This window comes from Schistocerca cancellata, chromosome 1, assembly GCF_023864275.1.
Source record: "Schistocerca cancellata isolate TAMUIC-IGC-003103 chromosome 1, iqSchCanc2.1, whole genome shotgun sequence".
Lineage (NCBI taxonomy): Eukaryota > Metazoa > Arthropoda > Insecta > Orthoptera > Acrididae > Schistocerca > Schistocerca cancellata.
Window position 1 is genome coordinate 1,131,796,112 of NC_064626.1, and position 27,167 is coordinate 1,131,823,278.

Here is a 27,167-nt window from a genome sequence, read left to right on the forward strand (position 1 = left end):
CAGTCAACTTTGCTCCACCTCATCATAACTGATCGAAAGGCAGAACAGGAGTTTCTGGTGGACACGGGATCCAATTTATGTATTGTTTCATGGGCTCTGTTGCATAAATATTGGCCACAGATGTTGTTCCACCTCTCTGTAGCCAATAACTCATCCATAGTGGCCTGTGGCATGCAACACACACAACTAGCTTTGGGATTACACCATACCTTCACTTGGATCTTTACCATAGCAGGTGTGGCAGAACCTCTAACTGGAACTAACTTCCTCGCACATTATCACATGCTGACAGACATTGCCAATGCACGCCTTGTCGACATTGCGTACCTGCTGTGGGGTTTTGACACAACATGGCTGTGGATGATGCCAAACTTATTCAGTCAACAGGCAACAGGTATGCCAAGCTACTGGAGCATATCCCACAACCCCCAGGCACTCTGAAAAAGGGTACATCACCACTCTATGCAGTATATTAACAGCACTGCAAGCCCACCAGTTTCGTGTAGACCAAAAGTGCCTTGCTCTAGCTCATTATGCTTTTGCCAAACCAGAGTTCAATGCAATGTTGATGGAAGGCATCATATGCCCCTCCAGTAGCTCCTGGTAGTCTCCCCTACACTTGGTGTGAAAAAAGTGTAACACATTGCACAGATTAATGTGCCCTTAATGCTTGAACAGTACCAGAACATTGTCGTATGCCCCTATTAAGAGACTGCAATTGTGCATTACCTGGCACAACTATATTTAATGTGTTAGACTGCACCAAGGCCTACACACACATTCCTGTGGCTGAAGAGGCCATACTGAAGATGGATATTATATCACTTGGTCCCTTCAAGAGTCAGTTAATGACATTAAGCTTACAAAATGCTGCACAGATCTAGCAGAGGTTTGAAGACTTAGCAATACGAGGTTTTTCTTATTGCATTGTATGCCTTGATGACTTCCATGATTTTTCAGTCACAACACAGGCATATCAACAACACATACCCAAAATCGTAGGCACATGGATAAATACATGGTTGTATTAAATACTGCCAAGTGAGATCATCTTTTAAGGCCATCTGATCTCAGCAGCAGAATGATTATTGCTTCTGAAAAAAGTAGAAGCCATATTGAAGATTCAACAGCTGGAAACTGCAAAGGAACTATGCAGTGTTCTGGGAATTTACTGGTGTTACATAACCCAATCAACAGATATTCAAGAGCCTCTAACCACAAAATTGTCTCCCTGAAGATAAGGGAAAAATGACAGCACTGTGGACGAATGATATGAACACTGATTTTGAGGCAGCCAAACAAAGTGGCACTCCTTACACACCCTGTGTTAGAAGCAGTTCTCACGCTGGTGGTGGGTGCAGGCCAGACTGCAATTGGTGCACCCGGGTAGCCGAGAGTGCTAATGCAGTGCTTCCTGGACTCAGGTAGGCACACCGGCCCCAGATCGAATCTGCCTGGCAGATTAACATTGAGGGCTGGTATGCTGGCCAGCCTGGATGTGGTTTTTAGACAGTTTTCCACATCCCACTAGGTGAATAATGGGCTGGTCCCCATGTTCCACCTCGGTTACACAACTCGTAGACATTTTGGAATAAAATAAAAATGTTCACACTATTCCATGGCTTACACTAGATGCAGACAGCTGGGGTACACTAATTCTGTCCTGGGGGGGGGGGGGGGGGTGGCAGGAAGGGCATCCGGCCACCCTCTGCAACTAACACTGCCAAATCAATAGTAACAAGGCTGACCCCATGTTGCAGTGGGAATAAGGCCTCAAGAAAATGATGATGATGATGATGATGATGATGATGATGATGATGATGATGATGAAGATAGTAATGATGGTGGTGATTATGATGATGACCAAAGCACAAGAGTTGGACAAGGAGCTTAAGGATCTTCTGAAAGATACTTCCCCCAACCTCCAGTTGAAACTGACCAAAGTTTCTGTCACAAACATTAAACTAATTTTCAAAGTCTCTAATGGAAGATCTCTTCTGCTTCTGCCTTCCTCATTCTATAGACACACTTCTGATAGCCTACACAACTTATGTCACCTTGGCGACAGGTCAACAGTTAACTGATCACTAGCCTTTTGTATGGCTTGGTGTGCAGAAAGATTGTAGAACTTGGACTTATGCATGTGTTCAATGCTGGCAAAGCAAAGTATTTCACCTGTGGGTGATTTCCCAGATTCCCCGTGTAACCCAGTACCACCCAGGACTGGATCAACTGAATTACATTCCCGTCAGGGCTACGACTACCTCTTGTTGTGCCCTGAAATGAAAAATGTCCTGCCCACTATCCTTCCCACCCCTCACAAAGAGGTATTTGGCTGTCCACCAAACCTACACAATATACTTGTCCATTCCCATGCAACCCCTACTACCAACCCTTACCTCATGGCTCATACCCCTGTAATAGACCTAGATGCAAGACCTGTCCCATACATCCTCCCACCACCACCTACTCCAGTCCAGTCAGAATCATCACCTATCTCATCAAAAGCAGAGCTACATGTAAAACCAGTCATGTGATCTACAGGCTAAGCTGCGACCACTGTGCTGCATTCTATGTGGGCATGACAACCAACAGCTGTCTGTCCACATGAATGGCCACCGACAAACTGTGGCCAAGAAACAAGTGGACCATCCTGTTGCCGAGCATGCTGCCAAACATGACATCCTTCATTTCAATGACTGCTTCACACCCTGTGGCATATGGATCCTTCCCACCAACACCAGCTTTTCTGAAATGTGCAGGTGGGAACTTTCCCTGCAATATATCCTACGTTCATGTAACCCTCCTGGCCTCAACCTTCATTAGTCATTGTCCTCTCCCATCCAGCTCCTTCTCTGTTCCCATTCCAGCATCAAGCACTACACGTCCCTCATTCCTCCATCGCACACAGTCTTTTTACTTCTCTCCTTTTCCACTATCCCTTCCCCCTCGCCATCTCTCTGCTCCCACCGCCTAACCTCCTGACTCCACACAGCTGCCCTACCCTCTTTCCACCTCATCTCTCCGCACTCCTCAACAGCACATCACTGTCTGCCATGTCTACCCTACTGGCCCTCCCTCTCCCCACCCCAGCCTCCTCCTTACCCTCACCCAGTCACCACCCCTATCATGCACTGGTGCTGCTGCTCACATTGTGGCCTCAGTTGCCTGGGACTGCAGTTATGTGTGTCTGAGCTGTGTTTGCATGAGTGTGTATGTGTGTTTGTGCCATCTAATTCTGACGAAGGCCTTACTGGCTAAAAGCTAATTTGTGACAGTCTTTCTGTTGTGCCTGTCTGCGACTCAGCATCTCCACTATATGGCGAGTAACAACTTTCCTTTTCACAGTATTATGGTGTTAGGAAAAGGATAGATTACCACTCACTGTAAAGATTAAACATTGAGTTGCACACAGGTGCAACAAAGAGTGTGTTACACATTTACGTTTTGGCCAAAGCCTTCTTCAGAAAACAAAACATGCACACAGCACACTAGCAAACACATCTCATACATACTTGATCACTACCTCCAGCAGTTGTCTATCTGTCAGGCATAAGGAACAGACTGTTCATTTGTGGGTTTTCAACAAAATTTAGTGTAGGAATGTGACAGAAAAAGAATGCTATTAATTGTATCAAAATTAATGCAATAAAAGTATAAAATTACAAAAACAGATAATGGCTGAGCAGTACATTCAGGAAGTGTACTTGATATGTTGGAGAAGGTTAGACAAGAGAGCCAAGTTAGTCAGACACCTGTTGTGAGGATGAGGGGAAACAAAGATCAAGAGAATGATACAAGTCACTTACAATTGTGTATCACTTGTAGTACTCCTATTTGAGTAAGCTTGCAATAGAACAACATGGCAGAGACTTACATTCTGCTTGGACATTCTTACATTCTACCAGAATCTGCTAGAACTTTTGACACCATACAGATAATATTTTCATATGAGAAGTTTTAAGTTTCCCATACCATCTAATTTACCACAAAAATAGTAACTTAGCATAGGTACAATAAGTTTGAGAGCGTGTGTGGTTTGTTGCTGATAACACAGCTTCAGATTCCACTTGTGGTGACAGCAGTGTTAAAGTGCTAAATTGAATTTCTATTTTGATATGTACCTCTCACACCGAATGACTTCTCCTGTGTTTTATTAATTTATAAACTTGAAACTTCTGTTTATAATCCCCATTTATTCAAAGAACTTACAAACAAAATATCAGTCTTCATGACAACAACACATAACAGAGTGACAAAGAGTGTCCATATATCACAAAATAAATTTTATACAAGCTTATCAGTATAGTACATTACTATATTTTCATTATAATTTACTTTAATAAATCACAACAAACATACATAGTTTCTCATATTACCATGTATTCTATCTTCTTTATTTTCGTGGAAATTTCAATAATTCTAGAGCTTGTTCTTTTATCTCATAGTATATGATTTTGTATCATTACTGTATTTTGTGCATATATATTTTTCTTGCCTTTGGGCTTTAATATTTGTTTAAATTTAAACATCATTTACTTGAACAGTTTTATTAACATACTTGTAAATATACACACAATTATGATTTGTTTTCTTATACAAAACATAAATTCATATTATCAGACACATCAGGGATGAAGGGGTGCAAGTGTTTTGCAGTAAAGATCACACGGTCCACATCTGTCATGGTACATTCTGTTACTATGGAAGCTCAAGTTAACATCCCCCATGAGGTAATACTGCTCCCACTGGCCTACATCACAGGTGTGATGCCTGTTTTGAGCAGCTAGTCACAATCAGTAGTCCAGTGTAGCACACAGTGTAATTCTTCAAACAAAGTGACATTTTTCTTTGATTCACATTTCAGTCTCAATGATCCTGTGTCCACTACAAATGTAACTGATGCTGCTGAGGGATCAACACAGGAACACATAGGAGCTGTCTGCTGTTGTGCCACGCATTCAACAATGTGGGTTAAACACCGTGTTTAGAAACACTTATGTCTGCAACAGCATTGTACTGTGTAATTAGATCTGCCACAGATTTGCTGCCTATCCTTGTTTACATATGGTGCAAGCCTCTGACCTCCACTTTATGTGATTAGACAACAACGTCAACACCTTATCACATACTTATAGTTTCACCATCCTTGAACCACAATTCGCAACAGTACAATACAAAGAGATAATGAGTTTTGCAATTTCCAAGGTGCTTATTTCCAGGCTCTGGGCCGTAGAAATCTGCCACCTGTAAGAGCCACTTATGTAAGTGTATTTATCCATTTGCAGCCTGTATCATCGCTAGAATGATTTCCAGTCAATTCTGCTCTCCTTATATACTTTTCTTATTACATTATGTGCTCACAATGCCATCAGGTGCATTCAGGCTCATGGTGGACAGTAGTAATAATGTTTTGCATCTTCAGTCTATACCATATAAAATCTTGCCAGACTTGTTGCATCAGATTGAAAGTGGGTGTTTGATATCAGGAGGCTATGGTGGAGTGGGCTACAGTCTTGGACCCTTACTTGTTGGAAACATTGATGCAACTTGTGTTGTATCATTGATTTAATCTCTGGTTCCAGGGGACATCCCTCTTTAAGAGTCAGTTGCTTTCCTGATGGAGGTAACGGAGTACATTGTTGAAGTTTAGAATTTTTTATCAGTTTGTCGCAAAAAGTCTACGGAAAAGTTTTTATACATTAAATCCAAAGCCATCTCATAGAATTGTTAGGTACTTTCAGCTGTACAGTTTTTTAACATAATACTGCAAACTGAAAGCTGTATCTAATTACTGATTGTGAGATTGATGATTTTCTTTACATATGGCAGTGTAATCTCAGAATACTATTTCTTCATCCATCTTGCAGTATGTACCCTTGAGTATACTAGTGCAGTCCTTAAAACAAATGTATCAGAGAGTGTCAAATTTATCATAATACTCTCACTTTCAGATTATTTTGTATCAGCCTTATGGGAAATCTGTGGACTGGTGGGCTTATGGTGTATTGCTGTATGAAATGCTTGTTGGACAGCCTCCATTTGATGGTGAAGATGAAGAAGAACTTTTTGCTGCAATCACTGACCACAATGTCTCATATCCTAAGAGCTTATCAAAGGAGGCAAAAGAAGCATGCAAAGGGGTTAGTGTCTCTCAAGAATTCCTTGAATATGTCAAAAACAATGAAGCTGTTACACTGCTCAGTAATTTTGTTTTATTGTTTTTAGTTTCTTACTAAGAACCCAATGAAAAGACTTGGGTGTGGGACAAGTGGAGAAGAGGATGTCAGAGGTCATGCATTTTTCAGAAGGATTGACTGGGAAAAAATTGAGAACCGTGAAGTCCAGCCTCCTTTCAAGCCAAAAATAGTAAGATAAAAATCGTATAGTAATAATGCTTACTTAGTTTGTTCTTATGATATGTATATGAATTTGAGATAAGCATTTTATTCTGTCAACAGAAAATTCAGAATTTTTACCTCAGTGTATTAATGTTTTAAAACTAAAAAGACATCACATGAAAAGATAAATGCTTTCATTTATTTTTATACATTACCTATTAAGTGAATTGCCAAGATCCTTCATTCCAACTGGCCTTCTTACTGTTTAAAGTTCCCTTTCATTATCTAAGTAACAGCTTGAGAATTAAGAATGAAATATAATTCACCAATACAAAATTTTCTAGAAAGTAGCCATATTTCCGCTGTTTGATGAGAGCTGTGAAAATTTCTCAATGTATATGACATATGAAACATTGCTGTTTATTATATTAAACAGTAGGATAAAATTGTATTCATGCACCATCCATTATTAATCTATGAATGAATAGCTGCCTTTCCTCTTATTTGTCATTTTTTTATGACTTGATGTTCATATTTCTCTTTACTGCTCTCCTTGAAGGTGAACTAGTGAGCAGTGCACAGAAACCACTGGAGAGATTTGTGCGTAGTTGTCAGATTTGACCTCATTCTCAAGTATTACCAAGTCTCAGTACAAGCATTACACAAAGTACTTTGTTTTGGAGTAACTCAAAGCAAATGAGTAGATTCAACTGCTACACATGTATCGCCTTATCTGTGTTCATCTGTTCACTATGTAGCTCTTCACCTTTGGGGCAAGAGCTGAAAAACCAGACAGTAATTGTTACTTTGCTTACTGGACTTTCCATAATGGATATTGTGATGTGTCTTGTAATAACCCTGTAACTTTTGGGTAGTGTAAATGACATATTCACCCTAAAACTTTTTCTTCTTATAGAAACATCGTAAAGATGTCAGTAATTTTGATAAGCAGTTCACATCAGAGAAGACAGATCTAACTCCTACTGACAAACTGTTCATGATGAATCTCGACCAGACTGAATTCATGGGCTTCTCATTCTTAAATCCAGAATTTGTGCAGCATGTGTAAAACCAGTTTGGCAGATGTTGTCTGTTTATGGTGAGTTTCTGTGTAAGAGAAAGTGTTACAATTTATGCAAAGTAAGTGATTTAAACAGTTTTAGATTGTGTTTATACTTTTGGAATATGCACTAGATGATTATATTTAAAATATAGTGACTTTCCAATTTATTTATTTTTATTTACTTCTTGTAAAAAGAAATGGCCAATATTTTTGAGTAAATATTCAATTCTTAGAAGATTAGTCGTACTTGCATTTCCCTACAGATTGTTGATTTATGATGATCAAGGTTCTTCAAAACTAAGCAATAGCTCTATATTTAATACAGATAATGTCCTAGTAAACATTTCTCTATAATGTTGTCCATTATTCTGGATAATATGAAAAGAGTTACAGTTAGTTAAACAACAGTGTGATGTCTATCATAATTTATGAAGGTCATGCAATATAGCACATTATTTAGTGGATTAGTGTATATACGAGAGACTTTTTCATGCACAGTTTTTATTGAAACATCATGTCATACATACACCATTTCCATTTTGCCCTATCCGAGCTGAAGTATACACTGGGAACTATACTTTATTTGATCACATTGATACACATAATATGGTTAACTGTTTCACATAAGTATATTATACTATCATTAGGTTCCTGATCATCTCTATCCAACTCGCAGTTTAGAGCAGTGCTAACATAGTCATTCAGCACCATAAGTCTTACCATTTTGCCACGAGAAGTGCTCTATGCTGTTTGGTGTAGCAGTTAGTGTCTTTGGTGAACATGCTGCAGGTCACCAGTTCAAACCTGACCACCAGTAGTTACTTGTTATTTAGTGTTTATCATATCTGGAAGGTTCTCAAAAGTTCTTCTGTTTGTAATGTTTCTATATTCTGTGCTTGTATAAACAGCAGCACTCTCTATCCAGGAGTTCAGTTCTGTTCTGGCTGTGCATTGGTGTTCAAAATAAAGGTGCTTTAATTGCTAAGTGTTGTACTTCATTGATGACCCTGCTTTTGGATTTAGACATATGGTTACGAGGAGACATAGTTTTATGGAAATGCAGTTTTCTTCAAAACATCCACATCACTGTCGCTCCAATTAAGCAATGTAAACGCCATCAATCTGCATTGACAGGAACAGGAATACAAGTAGTAAATCATTCCAAAGGTCCATATATTCCACATACCAATGCACTCAAAAACAGAAACAAATTAGCTCCACATCAGGCATCCATCAGTGTTTTCTGGAACACTGGTCAGGACCCAATGAAATGGCTGAGAAGATTCAGCTAAGCCACCTAATACGATTGGAGGGATGACGTAATGTATTTAGCAGCTGTGTACTTTTACTTGGATGGCAGAGTTCAACAGTGGGTTGAGAACAATGCAGACAAGCTCAATACCTTGGATAATTCTAGGCTGCACTGGAGAAGAGATTTGACAACAATCAGCTGCATGTCTGTTTAATGGAATAACAATTGAAGAACAGGGTCCTACATCCTCAGGAAATGACACAGTCCTGCATATGGAATGTTTTGGCTCTGTGCCACATTATGAATCCAAATATATAGAAGCTAAAAAAGTTTCACACTTTATGAAAGGAGTTGCAGAAGAGATATACAAAACTCGTCTAATAAAGGAGTTGTAACTAGCCAGGAATTCATCAAGCAGCGCCAGTGCATTGAGGAAATGCAGTGGAAAAGAATCAGACAAAAGAAGTATGACTGGCTTCTGAATGCTGCCCTATGGCAGTTGTAGAAGACCATCATGACCTCACTTTTCTGATACACTAAGTAGTGAGAGAAGATATGCAGCATTTTATGATGGGCACAACTGTCAGATCAAGTAAGCAAGAGACAGAAGCTATGAATGCTAACCGCGCACATAAGGAGGTAATCGAGGCTGTCGAAGTATTAGTGTCTGTTGATCTTAACTGCCAATCTCCAGCACCAGTCAAACACGATGGGAAGAACGGACTCCTTTAACTTGGACTTGCACCAAAGCCAGCACCTAAAGGGAACAATGAGCTGCTCCTTGAAGTATAATGCCCTGCAGAAGAACAGGTATCTCAAGGACAGAGGACAAAACACCAGTGTGTTTCCACTGCAGATGCCCAGAGTACTTACATTACTACAGAGAAAGAAAACAAGTTTTTGAAGCCTTCCACACTACCAGTCATCACTGCAGTTGTGTTCATGCCAGCTAACTACAGACAGCTATAGTCGACCTGTGGCATGAAGCTTATCACCATACCATGAACAAGATCGCTCTCCTATAGGCCATAACTGTTCCCTGTCAGCATACTACAGAGCTACCAGCTACTCGCTTTGCTGCTGAATTCAGAAAACCTAAGCAAGGCAACCAGTTATGGAGGTAAAGCTGTCACAGATGAAAATTCTCCATCCACAAAGATGGCTGAAAATATCAGTGACGCTATCATCCATGGCAAATTTGTCCATGCACTGGTGGACAAAGACACTTCTTTATTTGTAATTTAGGATGCTTATCATTACCAGATAAAGAAGACTATGTTTCGAGATATAAAAGCGAGTGTGCTGAAAGTCACAAATGGGAAATGTGTCCAGTCAGTAGGAACATTTATTGTGACAATAACTATCAATGGCAGAACACAGCCCTTCAAATTAGTCATTCTATCAAAATGTAATTGTAATAATATTCTTGGAAGGGACATCTTGCAGGCATCACGAGCAGTCACAGACTGAAAGATCAGAGCTCCAGTTTAACAAAGTTATTACAGCAGGCAAACGTAACAAAGACTGCTCTGGCCAGTTGTTTGTTTTTGAAGATGTTTTTATCCTACCATTGTCAATGAGGAGAGTTTGTCATCAATAGAGATGTTCAGTGATGCTCCTATCAATTGCAAAACACTATTCAACTAAAAAAAAAAATCTACGTGCCAGAGTTGATCATAAGCATTATAGGTGGTCAAGAAGAACTTTGGATCACTAATTGTCAAGAGCAGCCGCTGCTTGTTCCTAAAGCAATGTATGTATGGATGGCCAAACCAGTCCAGGAAATGCAGCTTAATGCCATCAACAAAGAATTGTGCTCTGCTACCACTACAGACAACATAGAAGAGGAAACCACTATTGAACAGCCAATAAGATCTGGCCGATTCAAGAAGCAATGTTAGTGAGTATTAGCCATTCTGCACCAGTTTTTGGATTCTTTAAAACCTGGAATAAAAAGACATACCAAGTAACTCATGGCAAAATGTTGTAGCATCATTGGGGTCATCCACCAAATACTCTTATAGGGCATCACTAACTGAACTACAGATAATCCAGGAAGTGAAGATGATGCTACAACCCTCAGAGTATCCTGATCCTCTCCTGTGGTACTTGTGAAGAAGGATGGCACATGATGATTCTCTGTTGATTATGGATGACTGAATAAAATCACAAAGAAAGATGTCTACCCATTGTCAAGCATTGATGAAAACCCAGACTACTTGAGAGGAACAAAATACAGGGTGTCCCAAAAAGAATGACCCAATTTTAAATAGAATTATTTATTAGGAAGAAGGGCTTAACACCAACAAATGGCATACTAAATTACCCAGAAAAGACAGAAGTTTATAAAAATCCATCATAAATGTTCAATATGTTTTCCATTGGCTGCAGTGGCGATATTTAGCCAATAGCTGAATTCATCCCAAACTGAGCACAAGGTGTCTTCTGTCACTGAAGCTGCAGCAGCTGATATTCTGGTTTTTAGTTCATCAGTTTCATGAGGTAAGGGAGGAACATAAACACATTGTTTAACATATCCCCACAGGAAGAAATCACATGGTGTTAAGTCAGGGGACCTAGGAGGCCAAAAGTGTAAAACCTGGTCTTGCGGTCCTGTATGCCCTATCCAACGTTGAGGCACTTTGGCATTGAGGAAGCTGCACAATTTGTTGTGCCAGTTGTATTGTACCTCTCTCATCCAGGGAACAAATATTAAATATCATCAATTATTTTATATCAAATTATGACACATGTTTAAAAACCTGTGTGGTCTTTCTGGTTTCAATAGTGGACCACAAGTACCCGTCAGTCTGTTCACTCTATTAACAGAGCATAAGAGACTTAAATATTTGACAAAGAGAAGGTAACTTCACAATATGAACATGAAATAATTTAATTACCTTACCTTGAATACTCATTGTTGCTTGCTCGTTGTCTAGGAGTAACTTGTGGATTTGCTGTAATTGTTACTACAGTGGGTCCTTGGGTTTGTAATATGCTACATAAGAACTGATACTGTTTAAAGCTTTTCATATTATATATTTTCATAATATCATCTTCATAACAATCAGTAATTCACCAATATAAGCTTGTCTCAAAAATTTTCAAGAACATGACTTTTCTCAAAATCATCTGTTTCTCACGCTTCTCAAGACTCACTGTCTCTTAGACTCACCAAAATGCGACTGTCCCTTAGCCTCACCCGGCAAACTGTTTCTGCATTAACAATCAAAGACCTTACAGAGTACACAGGTTTGCCAACATGAATTGAGCATAGATATTTTATACATCACACTTATATACTTATGAAAACACTACGTAAATTGAATAGAGTTCTCAAATAGTTCTGCAGCAATACATAATATGATTGTCCTGCAAATTATTAGTTTTTATAATAAAATGATAATATTTCAGTTTATGTTGACATAATTAAAGTTCACTGTAATTTTATATTAATATAATTGTTCTTTCATATCTATTCATGGCACCGCATAGCTCGCCAGCTGATGGTATTGATAGTTTCAGTAGTCCGTTACATTACACAGTGTGTTGGTGCTCCATCTTGCTGATAGATGGAATTGTCAGAGTCAAGTTGTGTCAATAACCAGTTCCATAGCAATGCAAGATATGATTGTCCTGTTACAGTTTCTTCCTAAAAAAAAAGTAGGGTCCATAAACCAAGCTTTGCGAAACAGCACAAAAAAATTCACTTTTTGTGAATCACGTTGATGTTCAATTGCTTCATCAGTATTTTTGAGCCCCCGTATACATACATAATGATGGTGAACCTTACCGCTAATATGGAAAATTGCCTCATTGTTGAATATCAACGGTGACATAAAAGTGTCATCTTCCATGTCCTCTAGAATAGCACTGCTAAAGTCCACTTGCTTCACTTTGTCAGTATCTCGAAGAGCTTGTACCAGTTGTAATCTGTATTAAAAGATGCCGTAACACACGCCACACTGTCATACGTGGTAGCACAAGTTCTCGGCTAGCATGATGCGTGAACTTGTGAGGGTTCCGCTCAAATGCTCATCAGATTTGTTCCACTGTTTGTCTAGGAACGTGTGGCTGGCCAGGACTTTTGCCTTTACAGAGGCACCCTTTTTCTTCAAACTGTTTATACCACTGTCAAATGTTCTTTGGTGATGGTGGTTTAGCACAAAATCGAACATGAAATGCCCGCTGAACTGCGATTACTGATTGAGTACGACTAAATTCAATAACACAATACACCTTCTGTTGCACAGACGCCATATTGCATGAGACTGGCTGCACACTCCAGGTCAGCACTCTTAGCGACATCAAGTGGATTTTTTGTGAAACTCTAGACCATGCTGAGTACATCTAGCACTGTTTCAGTTACTTAGTGGCATTTGTCTCAATATTATTACAAGTTAAAATCGAGTCTTTTTTTTGGGACACCCTGAATTTCTCTCCTAGGACATGCAGATGGGGTACTGGCAAACTGAGGCTGACTCGGAAAAGGTGGCTTCTATAAGCTCCACTTTATGTCATTTGGACTATGTAAGACTTCAGCCTCCTTAAAGTGTGTTGGACAACCCACTTTGACACTTGAAATGGAAAACATGTCTTTGCTAACTGATCTACACTGTCATTTTTTCAAAGGCATTTGAAGAACATTTAAACTGCCTGACAACCATGTTGAAGTTCATTCAGATTGCAGGTCTCCACCTGTACCGGAAAGTACTACTTTGCTGATGAAGCATCTTGGGGCATCTGGTGTGTGGTGACTGAGTCTATCCTGATCCAGTGAAAATAAGAGCAGTCACAGATTTTCTGACTCCTCAGAATGTTCTTGATGTGAGAAATATTCCGAAATGTTCTCATATTGCTGGCAATTCATAAGAGTTCTGTACAAAGGCACGACCCTTGCCAGAACTACTGCAGGGAGACACCAAATATCCTTGGAACAAAGTATAAGAAAGGCCTTTCCATATCCTTAAGGTGGCACTAACATCATATTCAGCCCTAGAATTAATGATGAGAATACTAAGATGGAAATTCACACCAATGCTAGCCATTATGGGATTGTTGCAGTTCTAGTACAGATTTAGGGATGTGCTAAAAAGGGCAATAGCTTATGCTTCCAGAGTACTCTCCAAGTCCGAGAGGAACTAAACTGAGCAAGAGTGCCTTGTAGTTGTTTGGAACATCAAAAAGTTCCCAAATACAAGGACACAGATTGTCTTTAAAGGAATCCTGTGGCAGAACACAACAGCACAAATGGAATTTCAGTCATTGCTGCATTAACTGATATTGCTATTGAACACAAGGAAGATCAAGGCTTGCTGAAAACCATGTAGGCCATAAAAAATGAGGTACTGACCAAAACAGAACTTCAGTTAATGAATGTAACATTTAATAAGGGCAAAAACAATTATTGTATGGTATTAGTGGCTGGGATACCCTGTCTGGGGTTGCTTGGCTGCCTGGTGCAAATCTTTTCATTTGATGCCTCTATGGCGAGATGAACATCAATGAAGATAAGATGAAATGATTAGGACAACGCAGACACCCAATACCCAAATGAAGAAAATCTTCAGGCTGACCAGAAATCGAACCTGGGTCCCCACGATCAAGAAACAGTAACACTAACCATTATACCCCCAATCTGTGGATATTTATAAGAGGAACTGTGATACACTGGGGTGTAAATAGTTGCTTGTCATCCCAGCTCAACTATAGTTGGCTGTGCTAAAATTTTCCCACAAAATTCCAACATCTGGTCACCCGGGATTTATGAAGACTCTAGACAGAGTCAGACACAGACTGCCAGTTTGTTAGATGCTGTGTGAACCACTGACAGAAGCACATGCCAGTGACAGGAGAGCACGCAAAAATTACATCTGGGCCTTCTGGTACCAATTACACCTGGAGCAGGAACATTCCACCAAAATGGGATGTTCACTACACTTTCCCCAAACTTGTGGTGAATGCCAAAGCTCTGGAAATTGTATGGTTCCTTGTGTAAGATATCATTTTGAAGCATGGAGCATTCACTGTGACCATTTCTGATTGTGGAAAAGTTTTCCAGTCGAGACTAGTATCAGAGGTAAATTTCATGTTGCGACATCAACCACAAGGTAACAACTGCCTGCCAGCTACAGATGAATGGTCCTGCAGAATTCTTTAATCAAATATTGGCAGACAGGGTCCTGGTGTATGTTTATGTCAAACAGAGACATGATACAGTACTGTCTGTTGTAACATTCACATACAGCACAGCAAAACTAGACACTTTCTGATTCTCACTGTACTTCCTGCTCATGATGCTGAAACAACAATGAATACACTATTCCCCTTTCACTTCGATGATACTGAGGAAAACTATGAAAACCATCTCATAATCAGGACTGAAGAAGCAAGACAGCTGGCTCCCACATGAATCCTGGATGGCAAGGAGAAAGACCAAGAGCAGTGCAAGCCAAGCACCGGCTAGTGAGATAAAGTTTGGGTGATGTGGTACATATTTTTACATCTGCACAGAAAGTGGGATTAACAGGAAAGTTACTAAAGTGCTACATTTGTTCATATTTTATCCTGGCACTTGTTGGATGTCACTTTTGAAGTCGAGGATTATGAGCCTTCATTGAGAAGACAAAGGTGCCAAGTGTCATTCGTGTCCTCCTTCACTCCTGAGAATAGGATGAATGTGGAGGCTTCTTGTTCAAGAAGACTGAAGATCCACTTGATGATCAAGAAACTTCAAGGGGAATAGTTACCTTTCATGCTCATCATAGTGAAGAGGATGTGACAACATGACCAGAATTTGAGGATCCACCAGTGTTGCAATGCAGAGGACTATTGACAAGATCTAGATCCAGGGTGCTGTAGTTGGTTGCAATGAAAACTTCTAAAACAGCAGCTCACTGATACTGCAGCAGAGGGAGCAATACTGTGAGATGTGTTGTATACAAAGTAGTGGTTAGCTTTACTGGCATGCTGCAGGTTGCCAGTTCAGACTTAACCACCAGCAGTTATTTCTTATGAAGTATTTATAATTTTTAAAAGGTTCTCAAAAGTTCTTTTGCATATAATGTCTGTGTAAATAGCAGCAGTCTCTGTTCACAATTTGTTCCGTTGTAGGTTTATGTTAATGTTTGTAATAAATATGCTTTCAGTGCTAATTGTTGTACTTTATATTGATGAATCTGCTTTCTGATTTAGTCTTGAGTATAACTATGAAGTGACAGCATAGTAATGTGAATTTATCTATATCTATATCCATATTCTGAAACTAATGTGAAGTGCATGGCAAGCATATGTCCCATTGCACCAAATAGCAGGGATTCTTTCCATTTAATTAATGTGTGGGATTCTGGAAGAATTATTACAAAAAAGCCTCTCTGCACACTGTAATTAGCCTAATTTTATCTTTGCAGTTGTTAAGCATATGTAGGATGTGGTAAAATATTGCTTGACTTCTCACTTAATTTGGGTTATTCAAACTTTCTAAGTAAACTTTTTCAGGATAATTTATGTCTATATTCAGTTTTCTGACAGATCAAGTTTTCATTTCAGTGTTGCTCTTCCATGAGTGAAACAAACATGACCATTTGTGTTGTTCTGCCAGTGTGATCAGAAGTTCTACAAACAAATAGATGGATGGAGTCACCATGTGTTCCCTTCTGGTGCCAGACATTGCCAGTGTACATGTGGAACACTTCTACGAAACAGCTCTCAAATCCACACAGCTGAAATCACTGATATTTTACAAAGATGTTCCTGTAACATTCAGGGTTTTGTCACATGGTGAAGAAAACCTACTAGAATTCTTGTGCCATTTTAACAGCACACGCAACACCAAAGAAGTGGAAGAAAAAGGATGCCTACCATTCCTTCACATTCTGATACAGAACAACCATGAAAGCATTTATGGGACATTTTGCCTGTGGGAAGAAGACACACACAGAACTGTACCTAACTGTCAATAGCCGCCACCATCCAGTGCAGCTCACATCTTTGCTCACCAGCCCAGTACATGTGGCAACGAGCCATATGTGACAAGGGAAGTCTGTCTACCAAGTTACAGCATCTCCGTGAAACCTTTCACAAGAATGCCTACTCAGAAAGAAAAATAAAACACACTCTCCAGCCAAGCAAAAGGAAGAAAGATAACAATCCCAAGAACAAGTCAAGTGTATGGCATTCCTTCCATATGCATTGTTGCCCAAAGCCAAGATTGCCAGGATAATGGAGAACTACAATATAAAAACCATTTTTTTGCTTGGTGGTCAAAATTTAGAATTTATTTGTGTCAGTCAAAGACCAACTAGGGCTTACAGGCACTTGGCATCTGCAGCATAAGTTGTGAGTGTCACAGGCAGGACATTGGTCAGATATAGTGTGCATCTCACAGCACTGTTCAAAACATGTGGGAAGTGTTCACTTCAGCCAAACCTAAAAGTCTGCATTGTTAGAGCACAGAATCAATGGACACATGTTTGTTTTCAAACAGACAAAAGTGCTGTACCTTGCCGAAGGTTCTGTGATTTGTTTATTAATGAGGCAGAACAAATAAGAGTATATAATGATCTTGTCAACCAGGACAGCAGTTTTCAACTGACCTCTGCATGGGATGTGGCATTAGCAAAAAATGTGTCAGGGATGCTCTGATGCGAAAGTGGCAGAAGTAGTGGGCAGAATAGACAGGCAGTAGGAGGACTCAATGTCCAGACAATATCCACCCTGCCAGGTGTCTCCCCCCCCCCCCCCAACCTTTCCCCCCTGGCCCTGTCCACAATGTCTCCTCCAGAGGCATGTGATTGATCCACCCATTTGACCTCAGCAGAGGAGACTGCAGTCCAGCAGTTATAAAGGAATGAACTGGACATGAACCAAACACTTCACTTTCACACAATGTAACTTGCAAAAAAAAGTTACGAAAACAAAACACCACAACTTAGGTGATAATCCAAGAAGATTTGATCAATGAAATTTTCTGAGAAAACCTGCATTCCAATATAACCTTCGTACTTTTTATCTTGTCAGTCCATATCATATAATTTTCAGCATAATTTTGTAGCACCAGATCTGAAATGCTTAAATTCTCTTCTTTTCTGGTTTTCCCACAATCCATGATTCACTAGCACATGATGCTGTCTTCCAAATGCACATTCTCAGAAATTATTTCCTCAAATTAAATCCTACATTTGTTACTCATAGATTTCTTTTAGTCAAGAATGCCCTTTCTTCAGTGTTAGTCTGCTTGTTGTGCATGCTTTGTGTGTCATTTGTTAGTTTGCTTCCAGGGTAACAGAATTCCTTAAGATCGTCTACTTTGTTGTCACCCGTTTTGATGTTAAACTTGATATTGTCATTCCTGCTACTTCTCATTACTTTTGTCTTTAAGGCTTATCTTCAGTTCATACTGTGTACTTGTTAGGCTGTTTATTCTATTCAACAGGTCCTGTAATTCTTCTTCACTTTCACTGAGGATGACATGCCATCAGCAAATCTTATCATTCATATCTTTTCACCCTGAATTTTAATCCTACCCCTGAACCTTTCTCTGATTTTCATCATTGCTTCTTTCATGCATGGATTGAACAGTAGGGTTAAAAAACTGCATTCCTGTCTTACACCTTTTCTATTCCAAGCTCTTTGTTCTAGGACTTCCATTCTTAATTTTCTCTCTCGATTCTTGTAGATACTGCATATTGCCCAACTTTTCCTGTTGATCTTTCCTATTTTTCTCAGAATTTCGAAAATCTTGCACCATTTTATACTGTGTAACACTTTTTGTAGGTTGACAAATTCCATGAAAGTGTCTTTGTTTTTCTTAAGTCAAACTTCCATTATCAAGCCCAGAAGTGCCTCTCTATCATGTTATCTTACTAAAGCCATGTAGCAGATCTTCAATTTTTCCTATTCACCTGTATATTATTCTTTTCAGCATCTTGGATGCATGAACTGTTAACTCATTGTGCAATAGTTCTCACACTTATATGCTCTTAATGTTTTCAGAATTCTGTGAATGATGTTTTTACGAAAGTCTGATGGTATATCCCCAGTCTCCTAGATTCTACACACCAACCTGAATCGTCATTTAGTTGCCATTTTGCCCCAACAATTTTAGAAATTTTGACTGAATGCTGACTGTCCCTTCTGTCTTATTTCAACCTAAGTCCTCCAAAGCTTAGTTAAATTCTCTCTCTAATACTGGATCCATGTGTCTTCCGTATTGATTCCCATGTCAACTTGTGTCAGGTCATCAGAAATGACCTCCTCCTTATACAAACCTTCAGTTCACTCTTTCCATCTATCTACCCTCTTCCTTGCATTTAACTGTGAAATTCCCATTGCACTCTTAAAGTTGCCACTCTTGCTTTTAATTTCACCCAATGTTGTCTTGACTTTTCTATATGCTGAATCAGTCCTTCCAACAACAATTTCTTTTTAGATTTTTCGTTTTTGCCCTGCAGCCATTTCACCTTAGCTTCTGTGCATTTCCTCTTTCTTTCATTCCTAAGTGACTTACAGTACTGTATTCCTGTCTTTCCCTGAACATTTTTGTACTTCTTTCTTTAGTTGATCAGTAGAAGCATTTCTTCTGTTCCCTAAGCTTTCTTCACAGTTACCTTCTTTGTACCTATTTTTGCCTGTCCAATTTGTGTTATTGCCCTTTTTAGAACTGTCCATTCATCTTCAACTGAGCTGTCTTCTGTGATATTCATTATCATATCTTATACAGTCTTACAGAAGTTCAAACACATCATTCCCTAGTACTTCAGTACTGCACTTCTTTCCACATTAATCCTTCTGGATTCACAGTAACTGTTTGATCTACCTTGCTATTCATAATGAATCCTACTTCTGTTAGACCATTTTCTGCTGCTGTTGATATTACCCTATATTCATCTGACCAGCAATCTATATCTTTCTTCCATTTCATTTAATTGACCCCCACAATATCTAGAACAATATCTAGATCAAGACTAAGCATTTCCTCTGTCAGATTTTCTAGCTTCCCTGTCATGTTCAGACTTCCGACATTCTATGCTCTGACTGGTAGAGTGATACCCTTTTGTTGGTTATTTTCTCATTTTATCATGGTTACCTCTCTCTTGGCAGTTCATTCTCAGAGATCCAAATGGAGGAAAATCTGGAATCTTTTGCCAATGGAGAAATTATCATGACACTTTCTCAGTTACACATCACATGCCCTGTGAATCGACATTATGTACCTTTAATGCAAAGGTTTCCATTGTCTTCTTCATCCTCATGTTTTTAGGGTGAATTTTCCCAACTTGGGAGGCAAGAAAGTGATCCATGCTTCTGTCTGCTACTCCGCCACCTGTGACAAAGTTGTTAGCAGATGCCAGACCTAAATATCTAGGAAGTATCCTAATAATGTAAAATTCATGCATTAAAATGTTGCTTACAAAACCCATGTTCAACTGTTTCTTGAATTTTGTTCATTGGTCTGGGGCCTTTACCAAATTGGTTTAAGGGAAGAGAGAGAAAATATTCAAATAATACTTGTTTGATATTTTGTGGGTATGTTTAATGAGTGTGAAAGTTTCTGGATGGTCCTTTCAGAGAACCGACACACAAGTTGGAAGTGCTGTGACAGCTGCGCAGTGGTGCTGGTGTCAGTGGGCATGTGAGCATTCTTAGGGAGCACCTGTAGATGAGTTTCTGGGTGTCCACATATCACAGACACCAACCAGGATTATCATATTGTAAGGGCAGCAGTGGCATACTGTACAGCTAGCAAAGCACAAAAAAGATGGATTGTGAGCTCAGATGTGTCAATATGGACTGCTGCAAACTGGTTTTTAACAGTAGGACTACAGGCATGCACGCCTTGAGCCCATCTTCCACTTATGCAACTGCACCCAACATGCATGGCTCGACTGGTGTCATCATAGGATCTCTTGAGAGATGGAATGGCACACTGTGGTCTTCAGTGATGAAACCAGATTCTTGCATGCCAGTTACAGTAATTTGCACATACAACTGTAACATGCCGAGCTGTATCCTCGTATTAGTGCCTCTTACTAGTTCACGTCACAACCGGATGTACCGGTATTGAAACATTTCCTCACCCAGTAGATAGTGCACAGTGTTTTCGACGTACCTTGCTTTGTTTATTCAATATTGTCTTCCCGGTAGCTGCCTCCATCTCATCTAAATCACACTGAAATTAAGAAGCCAGGATCGTCGATTAAGTTTTCCAAAAACAAAAGTCAAGATCGTATTCATTGTTGAACATTTATGTCAACCACAGTACGATTTATTAGTTATTACTCGCACAACAATATTCATGTGACTAGGCCTCTTACACTTAATTGTCACATTAGGTAGGTCAAAAAATTCCAGTATTTAACAATGTTCACAATTACACTATTTTTGGTATGACCGGAAAAATTAACTGACTTGCGCACTTTTGCTCCGAGAGAATCTGACCGAGAACTAACTGAAAACTGCACCAGCTCGGACCTTATATAGACACTCGCTTGAATATTTGACTATTTCCGTTAATGTATTATAGTTTATAATTTCCCAGGGTTAAAATGATCCTTTCTAACTGGTTTTGAAGCTAACTATTGGGTTTTATTATTTAAATAACATGAGTGAGCTGTATCAATTTAAATACGTGGAACTAACTTATGCATCCGCCGTGGGAATTCCCGACTTATAATCACGGCAGCCCTTTTGTACAATAATTTTTACATATTCAAATTTACTTAATTCTTAATTAATGCACTTACAAAGTTGAGACTGGAGTTATTTTAAATAGAAAAATAAAGGTAGCAAAGGTATCGAAACAGATCTCGGAATTATTTGATAGTTTGGTCACAATTGGCACTGAAAGTCATACGGGCTACAGATTTTAAGTCTTAATATCTATTTAACTAACAGACTTTAGGTTAATTTAAACACTTTGCTGGAATCGGTAAAATTTGTGCTTTCTTTTGGATGCAGTCTTATAGCTGAATTTGATCTATTAGCTCACTCACATTTTACTTAATATGTATTGCACAATATACGTCATTTTCCATAATTGTTAATAGTATTCATTTCCAATAAAACTGATTAGCTCATTCTTTTCAGAATAGATATTAGAATGTACTGAAATAATAGATTTTACTAGGGGAATTTTATTTAAACTATTTCCGAATTCTGTACTATGAGGCTGAAGGCCACAGAATCTGTAGTTGGCATCTGAGTAGTGAAAAAAAAAAGTTCATTGCTTAACTAAGTTACTGGAGGAGTGTAAAACCAAAACAAGATAGCAGTGGGCAACCCTGCTTCGTTACATGACGGTAGACCTAGTGAGCGCTGTCTCATAGAGTGCATTCGTTTAAGACACACTGACTACACCCCAGTCCTTATGGTCTGGGATGCAATAATCTACAACTGTTGCTCACCTTTGGTGCTTCTGGATGTGATGCTGACCAGCACTCAGTATGTGTAAAATGTTGTTAGCCCATTCTTTTCCTGTTCTTGCAACAGGAAGGTGCAGCATTGTGTCACAGGATAATGCTCTCTCTCTCTCTCTCTCTCTCTCTCTCTCTCTCTCACACACACACACACACACACACAGCCCATGAAACTCATTGTGCCCTTCAAGATATGCAACAGCTTCCATGGCCAGCAGAACCTCTGGACGTGTCTCCAATTGAACACTTGTGGGATATGATAGGATGAGAAGTGACTTGTGCAATTCATCTACCAACAACTCCTATGTAACTATGTGACCAGATCAAGCAGGCACAGCATAATGTATCAGAGGATGGTATTTGCCACGTGTATGATCAACTGGATGCCATAGTCAGCATCTGCATTGCCACCCTTAGAGGCTACACCATATACTAATATGGGAGTTTCAGCATAAATCAATACCTGGTACCTCAGAACCACTTACGCTATTGATCTGTAAATGTAATCATTTTGTGTACTCCATATGTGCTTTTGCAATGATAAATCTTAAGCGAATTGGAAACCTCTAAAAGGTGGTATATTTCATCACTTAAGGATCCTGATCTACAGTACGAGACTATTCATTTTTCTGCACAGAATTTGTTAAATAAGTCTCATTTTAAATTCACTAAGCGAGTTTATACAGAAAAACTATATTCTTGACTTTGCAAATGAATAAATAAGTTTTTAACATACTGCACTGTGATGTGTAGTATGTAAATAAGAAATTTACACAGAGTAAGCATCCTTCCTTGCAGAAACATAGAGAACAACTTGTAAAATGTTTTTGTTATATATTTCAGCCTCATATCACACAAATAGTTCCATGGCTAGTTTTGAATTATTAACAGGTCATCATCCGATGTTCTGAAGTTGTTACAAGGAATATATGTAAGTGGTATCTGTTCCATCAGACATGTCTGGTAGAACTCTCACATATATACATTTCTGTAATGACTCCTTGATATCTGTTTCAGTATGGTTGTACTAACATCGCCCAAACTCCTATCTATAGGACTCAGTAATTTGTGCGTAGGGGGGATTAATGGACGAGGGTCGCTGTTAATGGACAAGGGTCATTGCATTGCAGCTTGTAATAAGTTGGAAATTTGAACCGGTTAGGGTCTGTGTCCAGATGGCTAAAGTGGTTAAGGCAACCACTCATGAGAAGTGGTAAATTGGAGTTTGAGTCCATGTCCAGCAGAAATTTTCAACTTTTACCAATTCCTTACTACAATGTCCTGTGTTGCTGGAAGTCATGCATACCCAGCTACTCCTCCCATCACGTCACATTGTACTGGGGAGGTACTTAAATTGTAAACATATCTGCACAGTGATCCAGAATTTGACTTATTACCAAGCTGTCATCAGATGATTTCAATATGCTATATTGTAACTTGGCAACTGAACAAACCAGATTCAGAATCAGAGTGCAACTATGTTTACGCTGTAATTACATTCCAGGGGCTGTTCAATTGATGAGCTACTAAATAACATAATAAATCATGTCCTAATAGCTTGGTAATAAGTCAAAGTCAGTAGTTACATCATTTGTGAGACCTGAGGCCAAATGTAAAATAGTAATTATATGCCTTAACTGTAATTCTTCAGGCTTTCCCAACAATATAATATACCTTAACTGTTCATGTGTGGCCTAAAAAATGCAACTACCCAGCTTTCACTGGTGATAACAATAAATAAATAAATAAATAAAGTGAAGGCCCCTAGGTGATATGTCCCATTAGTCTCACTTAGTATGCACTGAAACTTTGCTGTACTCCTGATGTTGGACACACTTAACTATGAGTATTTTCTGTTATATCTAACATAGTAAATAGTAAAATGAAGTAAAAGTGACAAAATGTTTTGACACTTTGCTAAAGCCTACACAGTAAGATGGTGAAATTATGGATAGTAGCTGTCTTTTAGTTTACACCGTGATCTTGGAAGGCTGAAGATGTCTTTTTTATGCTTGTGGTTTATTGCTGGCACAAAACTATTGCAATATAGTTTCTCCACATTTAAATTTTCATGGATACTGTTAGTTAGTGACATTAGTAGAGGCAGCAGTAGTTTTTTAATACACGAGTTAATTTTAGGAATATTAAGCCAATTTGAATTTTGTGTAAAGATTGTCTCAGAAATTTTTATGAGGGGGTTCAGTTTTTGTAATGTGACTTCTGTAACCAACAAGAAAATTATTGTTTGACTACTATTAATCTGATAAAACAACAAACATGTTTCACAGTAGACGTCTGTGTATGACCTACTGACCTACAAATCTTCATTACCATTTTATGAATCTCAATGCTAGAAGCTATTTTAATAGTAGTAGTTAAGAAATAAATATGATATTTGCATTTCATGTGATTCATGTCCATTTCATTGTAGGGGGGCACAGAATACCAGCTCCTAGAATTTATTTTGTGTCTTCTGATATGTATTTTGTGAAACTTACAGGTGAAAAGAGAGATGCGCCTACCTCCTTGTTGATGGAAGAATACTGTTAGAAGATGAATGTTCCATGTCAGGTGAACAGTGTGTCTGGATACATGTTCCACTTCTCATTCAAACCTTCTCATGGTCTTCCTGGTTGGTTTGAGCTGTGTACACATGCCAGAAGCAATAAAAGTAAGATAATTAGAATTGACACTGCAACCTGTATTATTTTAGCTGTTTAAGTATGTTATTGGAGAGCAATAGTGTTCTGCATACTCATAATTTTCAAACACAAGTGTCTGAAAATTTTGTATTCATTCCATCTGTGTACATTGAACATTAAATGATACTTTGACATTTGTAAATTGTAGTTCAATACATTTAATGATATAAACACTCAGACACTTTGTTACTTTTGAAACTTTAGTGATTGAATTTCTACTTCAATTCTCATTATCCCATCGTGTTTGGAATTAAAGATAGAACTAGTTTACAAGACAATATGAAATACTCTGATTTCCAAATGAAGCTTTATTATTATCTAAATATAGAAACATATCTGACATTCCTAGAATTCTGTGCAGTTTCAATAAAATGGTGATTGTAAATAATTGTTCATATTATACATTTTGTTTTGAGAACTGCACTGCAATGTCTCTTCGAAAATGTTTTCAAAGTTGTTTCTTTATCTGTACTATCTTTTATGTTTAAAAATATAGTTATTTACACATAAATATGTATATTGCGTGTGGAAGATGTACACAAGACATTAGAAATGATATTATATAGTTGAAACTTAATTCTCTTAAAAAAATATTTTTAATAAATGTTCCAAGTGCCTGCTTCAAACTCTCTTCATGCACATTGGGACATCCATATCTCATAATATTATGTGAATTGTCTATCAATTTGTGTGCTTATGGGTTGGATTCCACCAATGTTTATAGTGCAAATATGTAATATAATTTTTTACATTCGAGTTCCTACTGACTGATAGAAATGTTAATTACTGTTCCCTGTTAAATACATTGTGTGTTCTAACAGACAGTTTGTTCTTCATTTGACCATTGTGGTTGTGTGGTGAACAACTTAAGATTCTGTACTATAATGTGACATAATATTCCAACATTGTTATAGAAAATTACACTGTATAACACCAAGCCTGTTGCCTGTTTGTGATTATATTGTGCTGTCATTTTTAAAGGTGCAAGAGGCATGCATCTCATTTCAGATTTTTAATGTAGTGTGAGTACAATTTTAATAAACTATATGTGCAGCTTTGTCAGATTAAACACAATATCCTTTCCAGTCACAGAATGTTTAATGTGTTATTTCTTTTCTTATGTAATAGTTCTGTCTGGAGCACTAATTGATTTACCATATATACATATATAGTACTAAAGAGAAGTAATACAAATATTTTCACCATTTTAACAAAAACAATAATAATAATAATAATGATAATATAATAATACCAATAAGCTTCCTAAAAGAAGAAATATATGTATGAGAGTTATAAGTTGAAATTATTTACCCATGAAAGAATGGCCAAAATATTTAATGATGTTTCTGTATGTTTCTTTGTTGTTACAACTTTGGTATGGTTGCAAAAGTATTTGTCAGGCTTATTAGGACTGCAGTACTGTAGATGTGGGACGCTTGTTAAACAATTACTTTTTAACTTAAGATTTGATTTCTATTGATTGTCTTTATGTGTTTGTTTCCAACACTAGTGTATAGGAAAACTTCTGAGTTATATATCATAACAGAGGCCAAAGAAATCTACACAAATGACTTTCTCAAAGATAGTGGAAGCTATCTTCTAGCTTAATAGTAGGAGGGATGGTTTTATGTGAATGGATTTCTGTTGAAGATATTTGACCTGTACTCGGCAAGGGATGGGGAATGCGGAGAGAGAGAGAGAGAGAGAGAGAGAGAGAGAGAGAGAGAGAGAGATAGATTTGGGGATATATAAACAAAGATGATGTGACTTACCAAATGAAAGTGCTGGCAGGTCGACAGACACGCAAACGAACACAAACATACACACAAAATTCAAGCTTTCGCAACAAACTGTTGCCTCATCAGGAAAGAGGGAAGGAGAGGGAAAGACGAAAGGATGTGGGTTTTAAGGGAGAGGGTAAGGAGTCATTCCAGTCCCGGGAGCGGAAAGACTTACCTTATGGGGAAAAAAGGACGGGTATACACTCGCACACACACACATATCCATCCACACATATACAGACACAAGCTTGTGTCTGTATATGTGTGGATGGATATGTGTGTGTGTGTGCGAGTGTATACCCGTCCTTTTTTCCCCATAAGGTAAGTCTTTCCGCTCCCGGGACTGGAATGACTCCTTACCCTCTCCCTTAAAACCCACATCCTTTCGTCTTTCCCTCTCCTTCCCTCTTTCCTGATGAGGCAACAGTTTGTTGCGAAAGCTTGAATTTTGTGTGTATGTTTGTGTTCGTTTGCGTGTCTGTCGACCTGCCAGCACTTTCATTTGGTAAGTCACATCATCTTTGTTTTTAGGTATATTTTTCCTTCATGGAATGTTTCCTTCTATTATAACCATATATATATATATATATATATATATATATATATATATATA

The 27,167-nt window shown here is 38.4% G+C and overlaps 1 protein-coding gene across 3 annotated transcripts in view; it reads left to right on the plus strand.

Annotated features, from left to right (window-relative positions):
• LOC126092668 (protein kinase C, brain isozyme-like) overlaps window positions 1-26,504 on the plus strand; it is a 166,864-nt gene extending 140,360 nt beyond the window's left edge. For all 3 annotated transcript variants that reach the window (XM_049908400.1, XM_049908408.1, XM_049908393.1), the window contains 4 exons: window positions 5,955-6,143; window positions 6,229-6,369; window positions 7,258-7,440; window positions 24,572-26,504. In XM_049908400.1, coding sequence (XP_049764357.1) covers window positions 5,955-6,143; window positions 6,229-6,369; window positions 7,258-7,410 — 483 coding nt within the window. In that variant the 3' untranslated portion in view covers window positions 7,411-7,440; window positions 24,572-26,504. The remainder of the gene's footprint in view (window positions 1-5,954; window positions 6,144-6,228; window positions 6,370-7,257; window positions 7,441-24,571) is intronic.
• The last annotated feature ends 663 nt before the right edge of the window (window positions 26,505-27,167 follow it).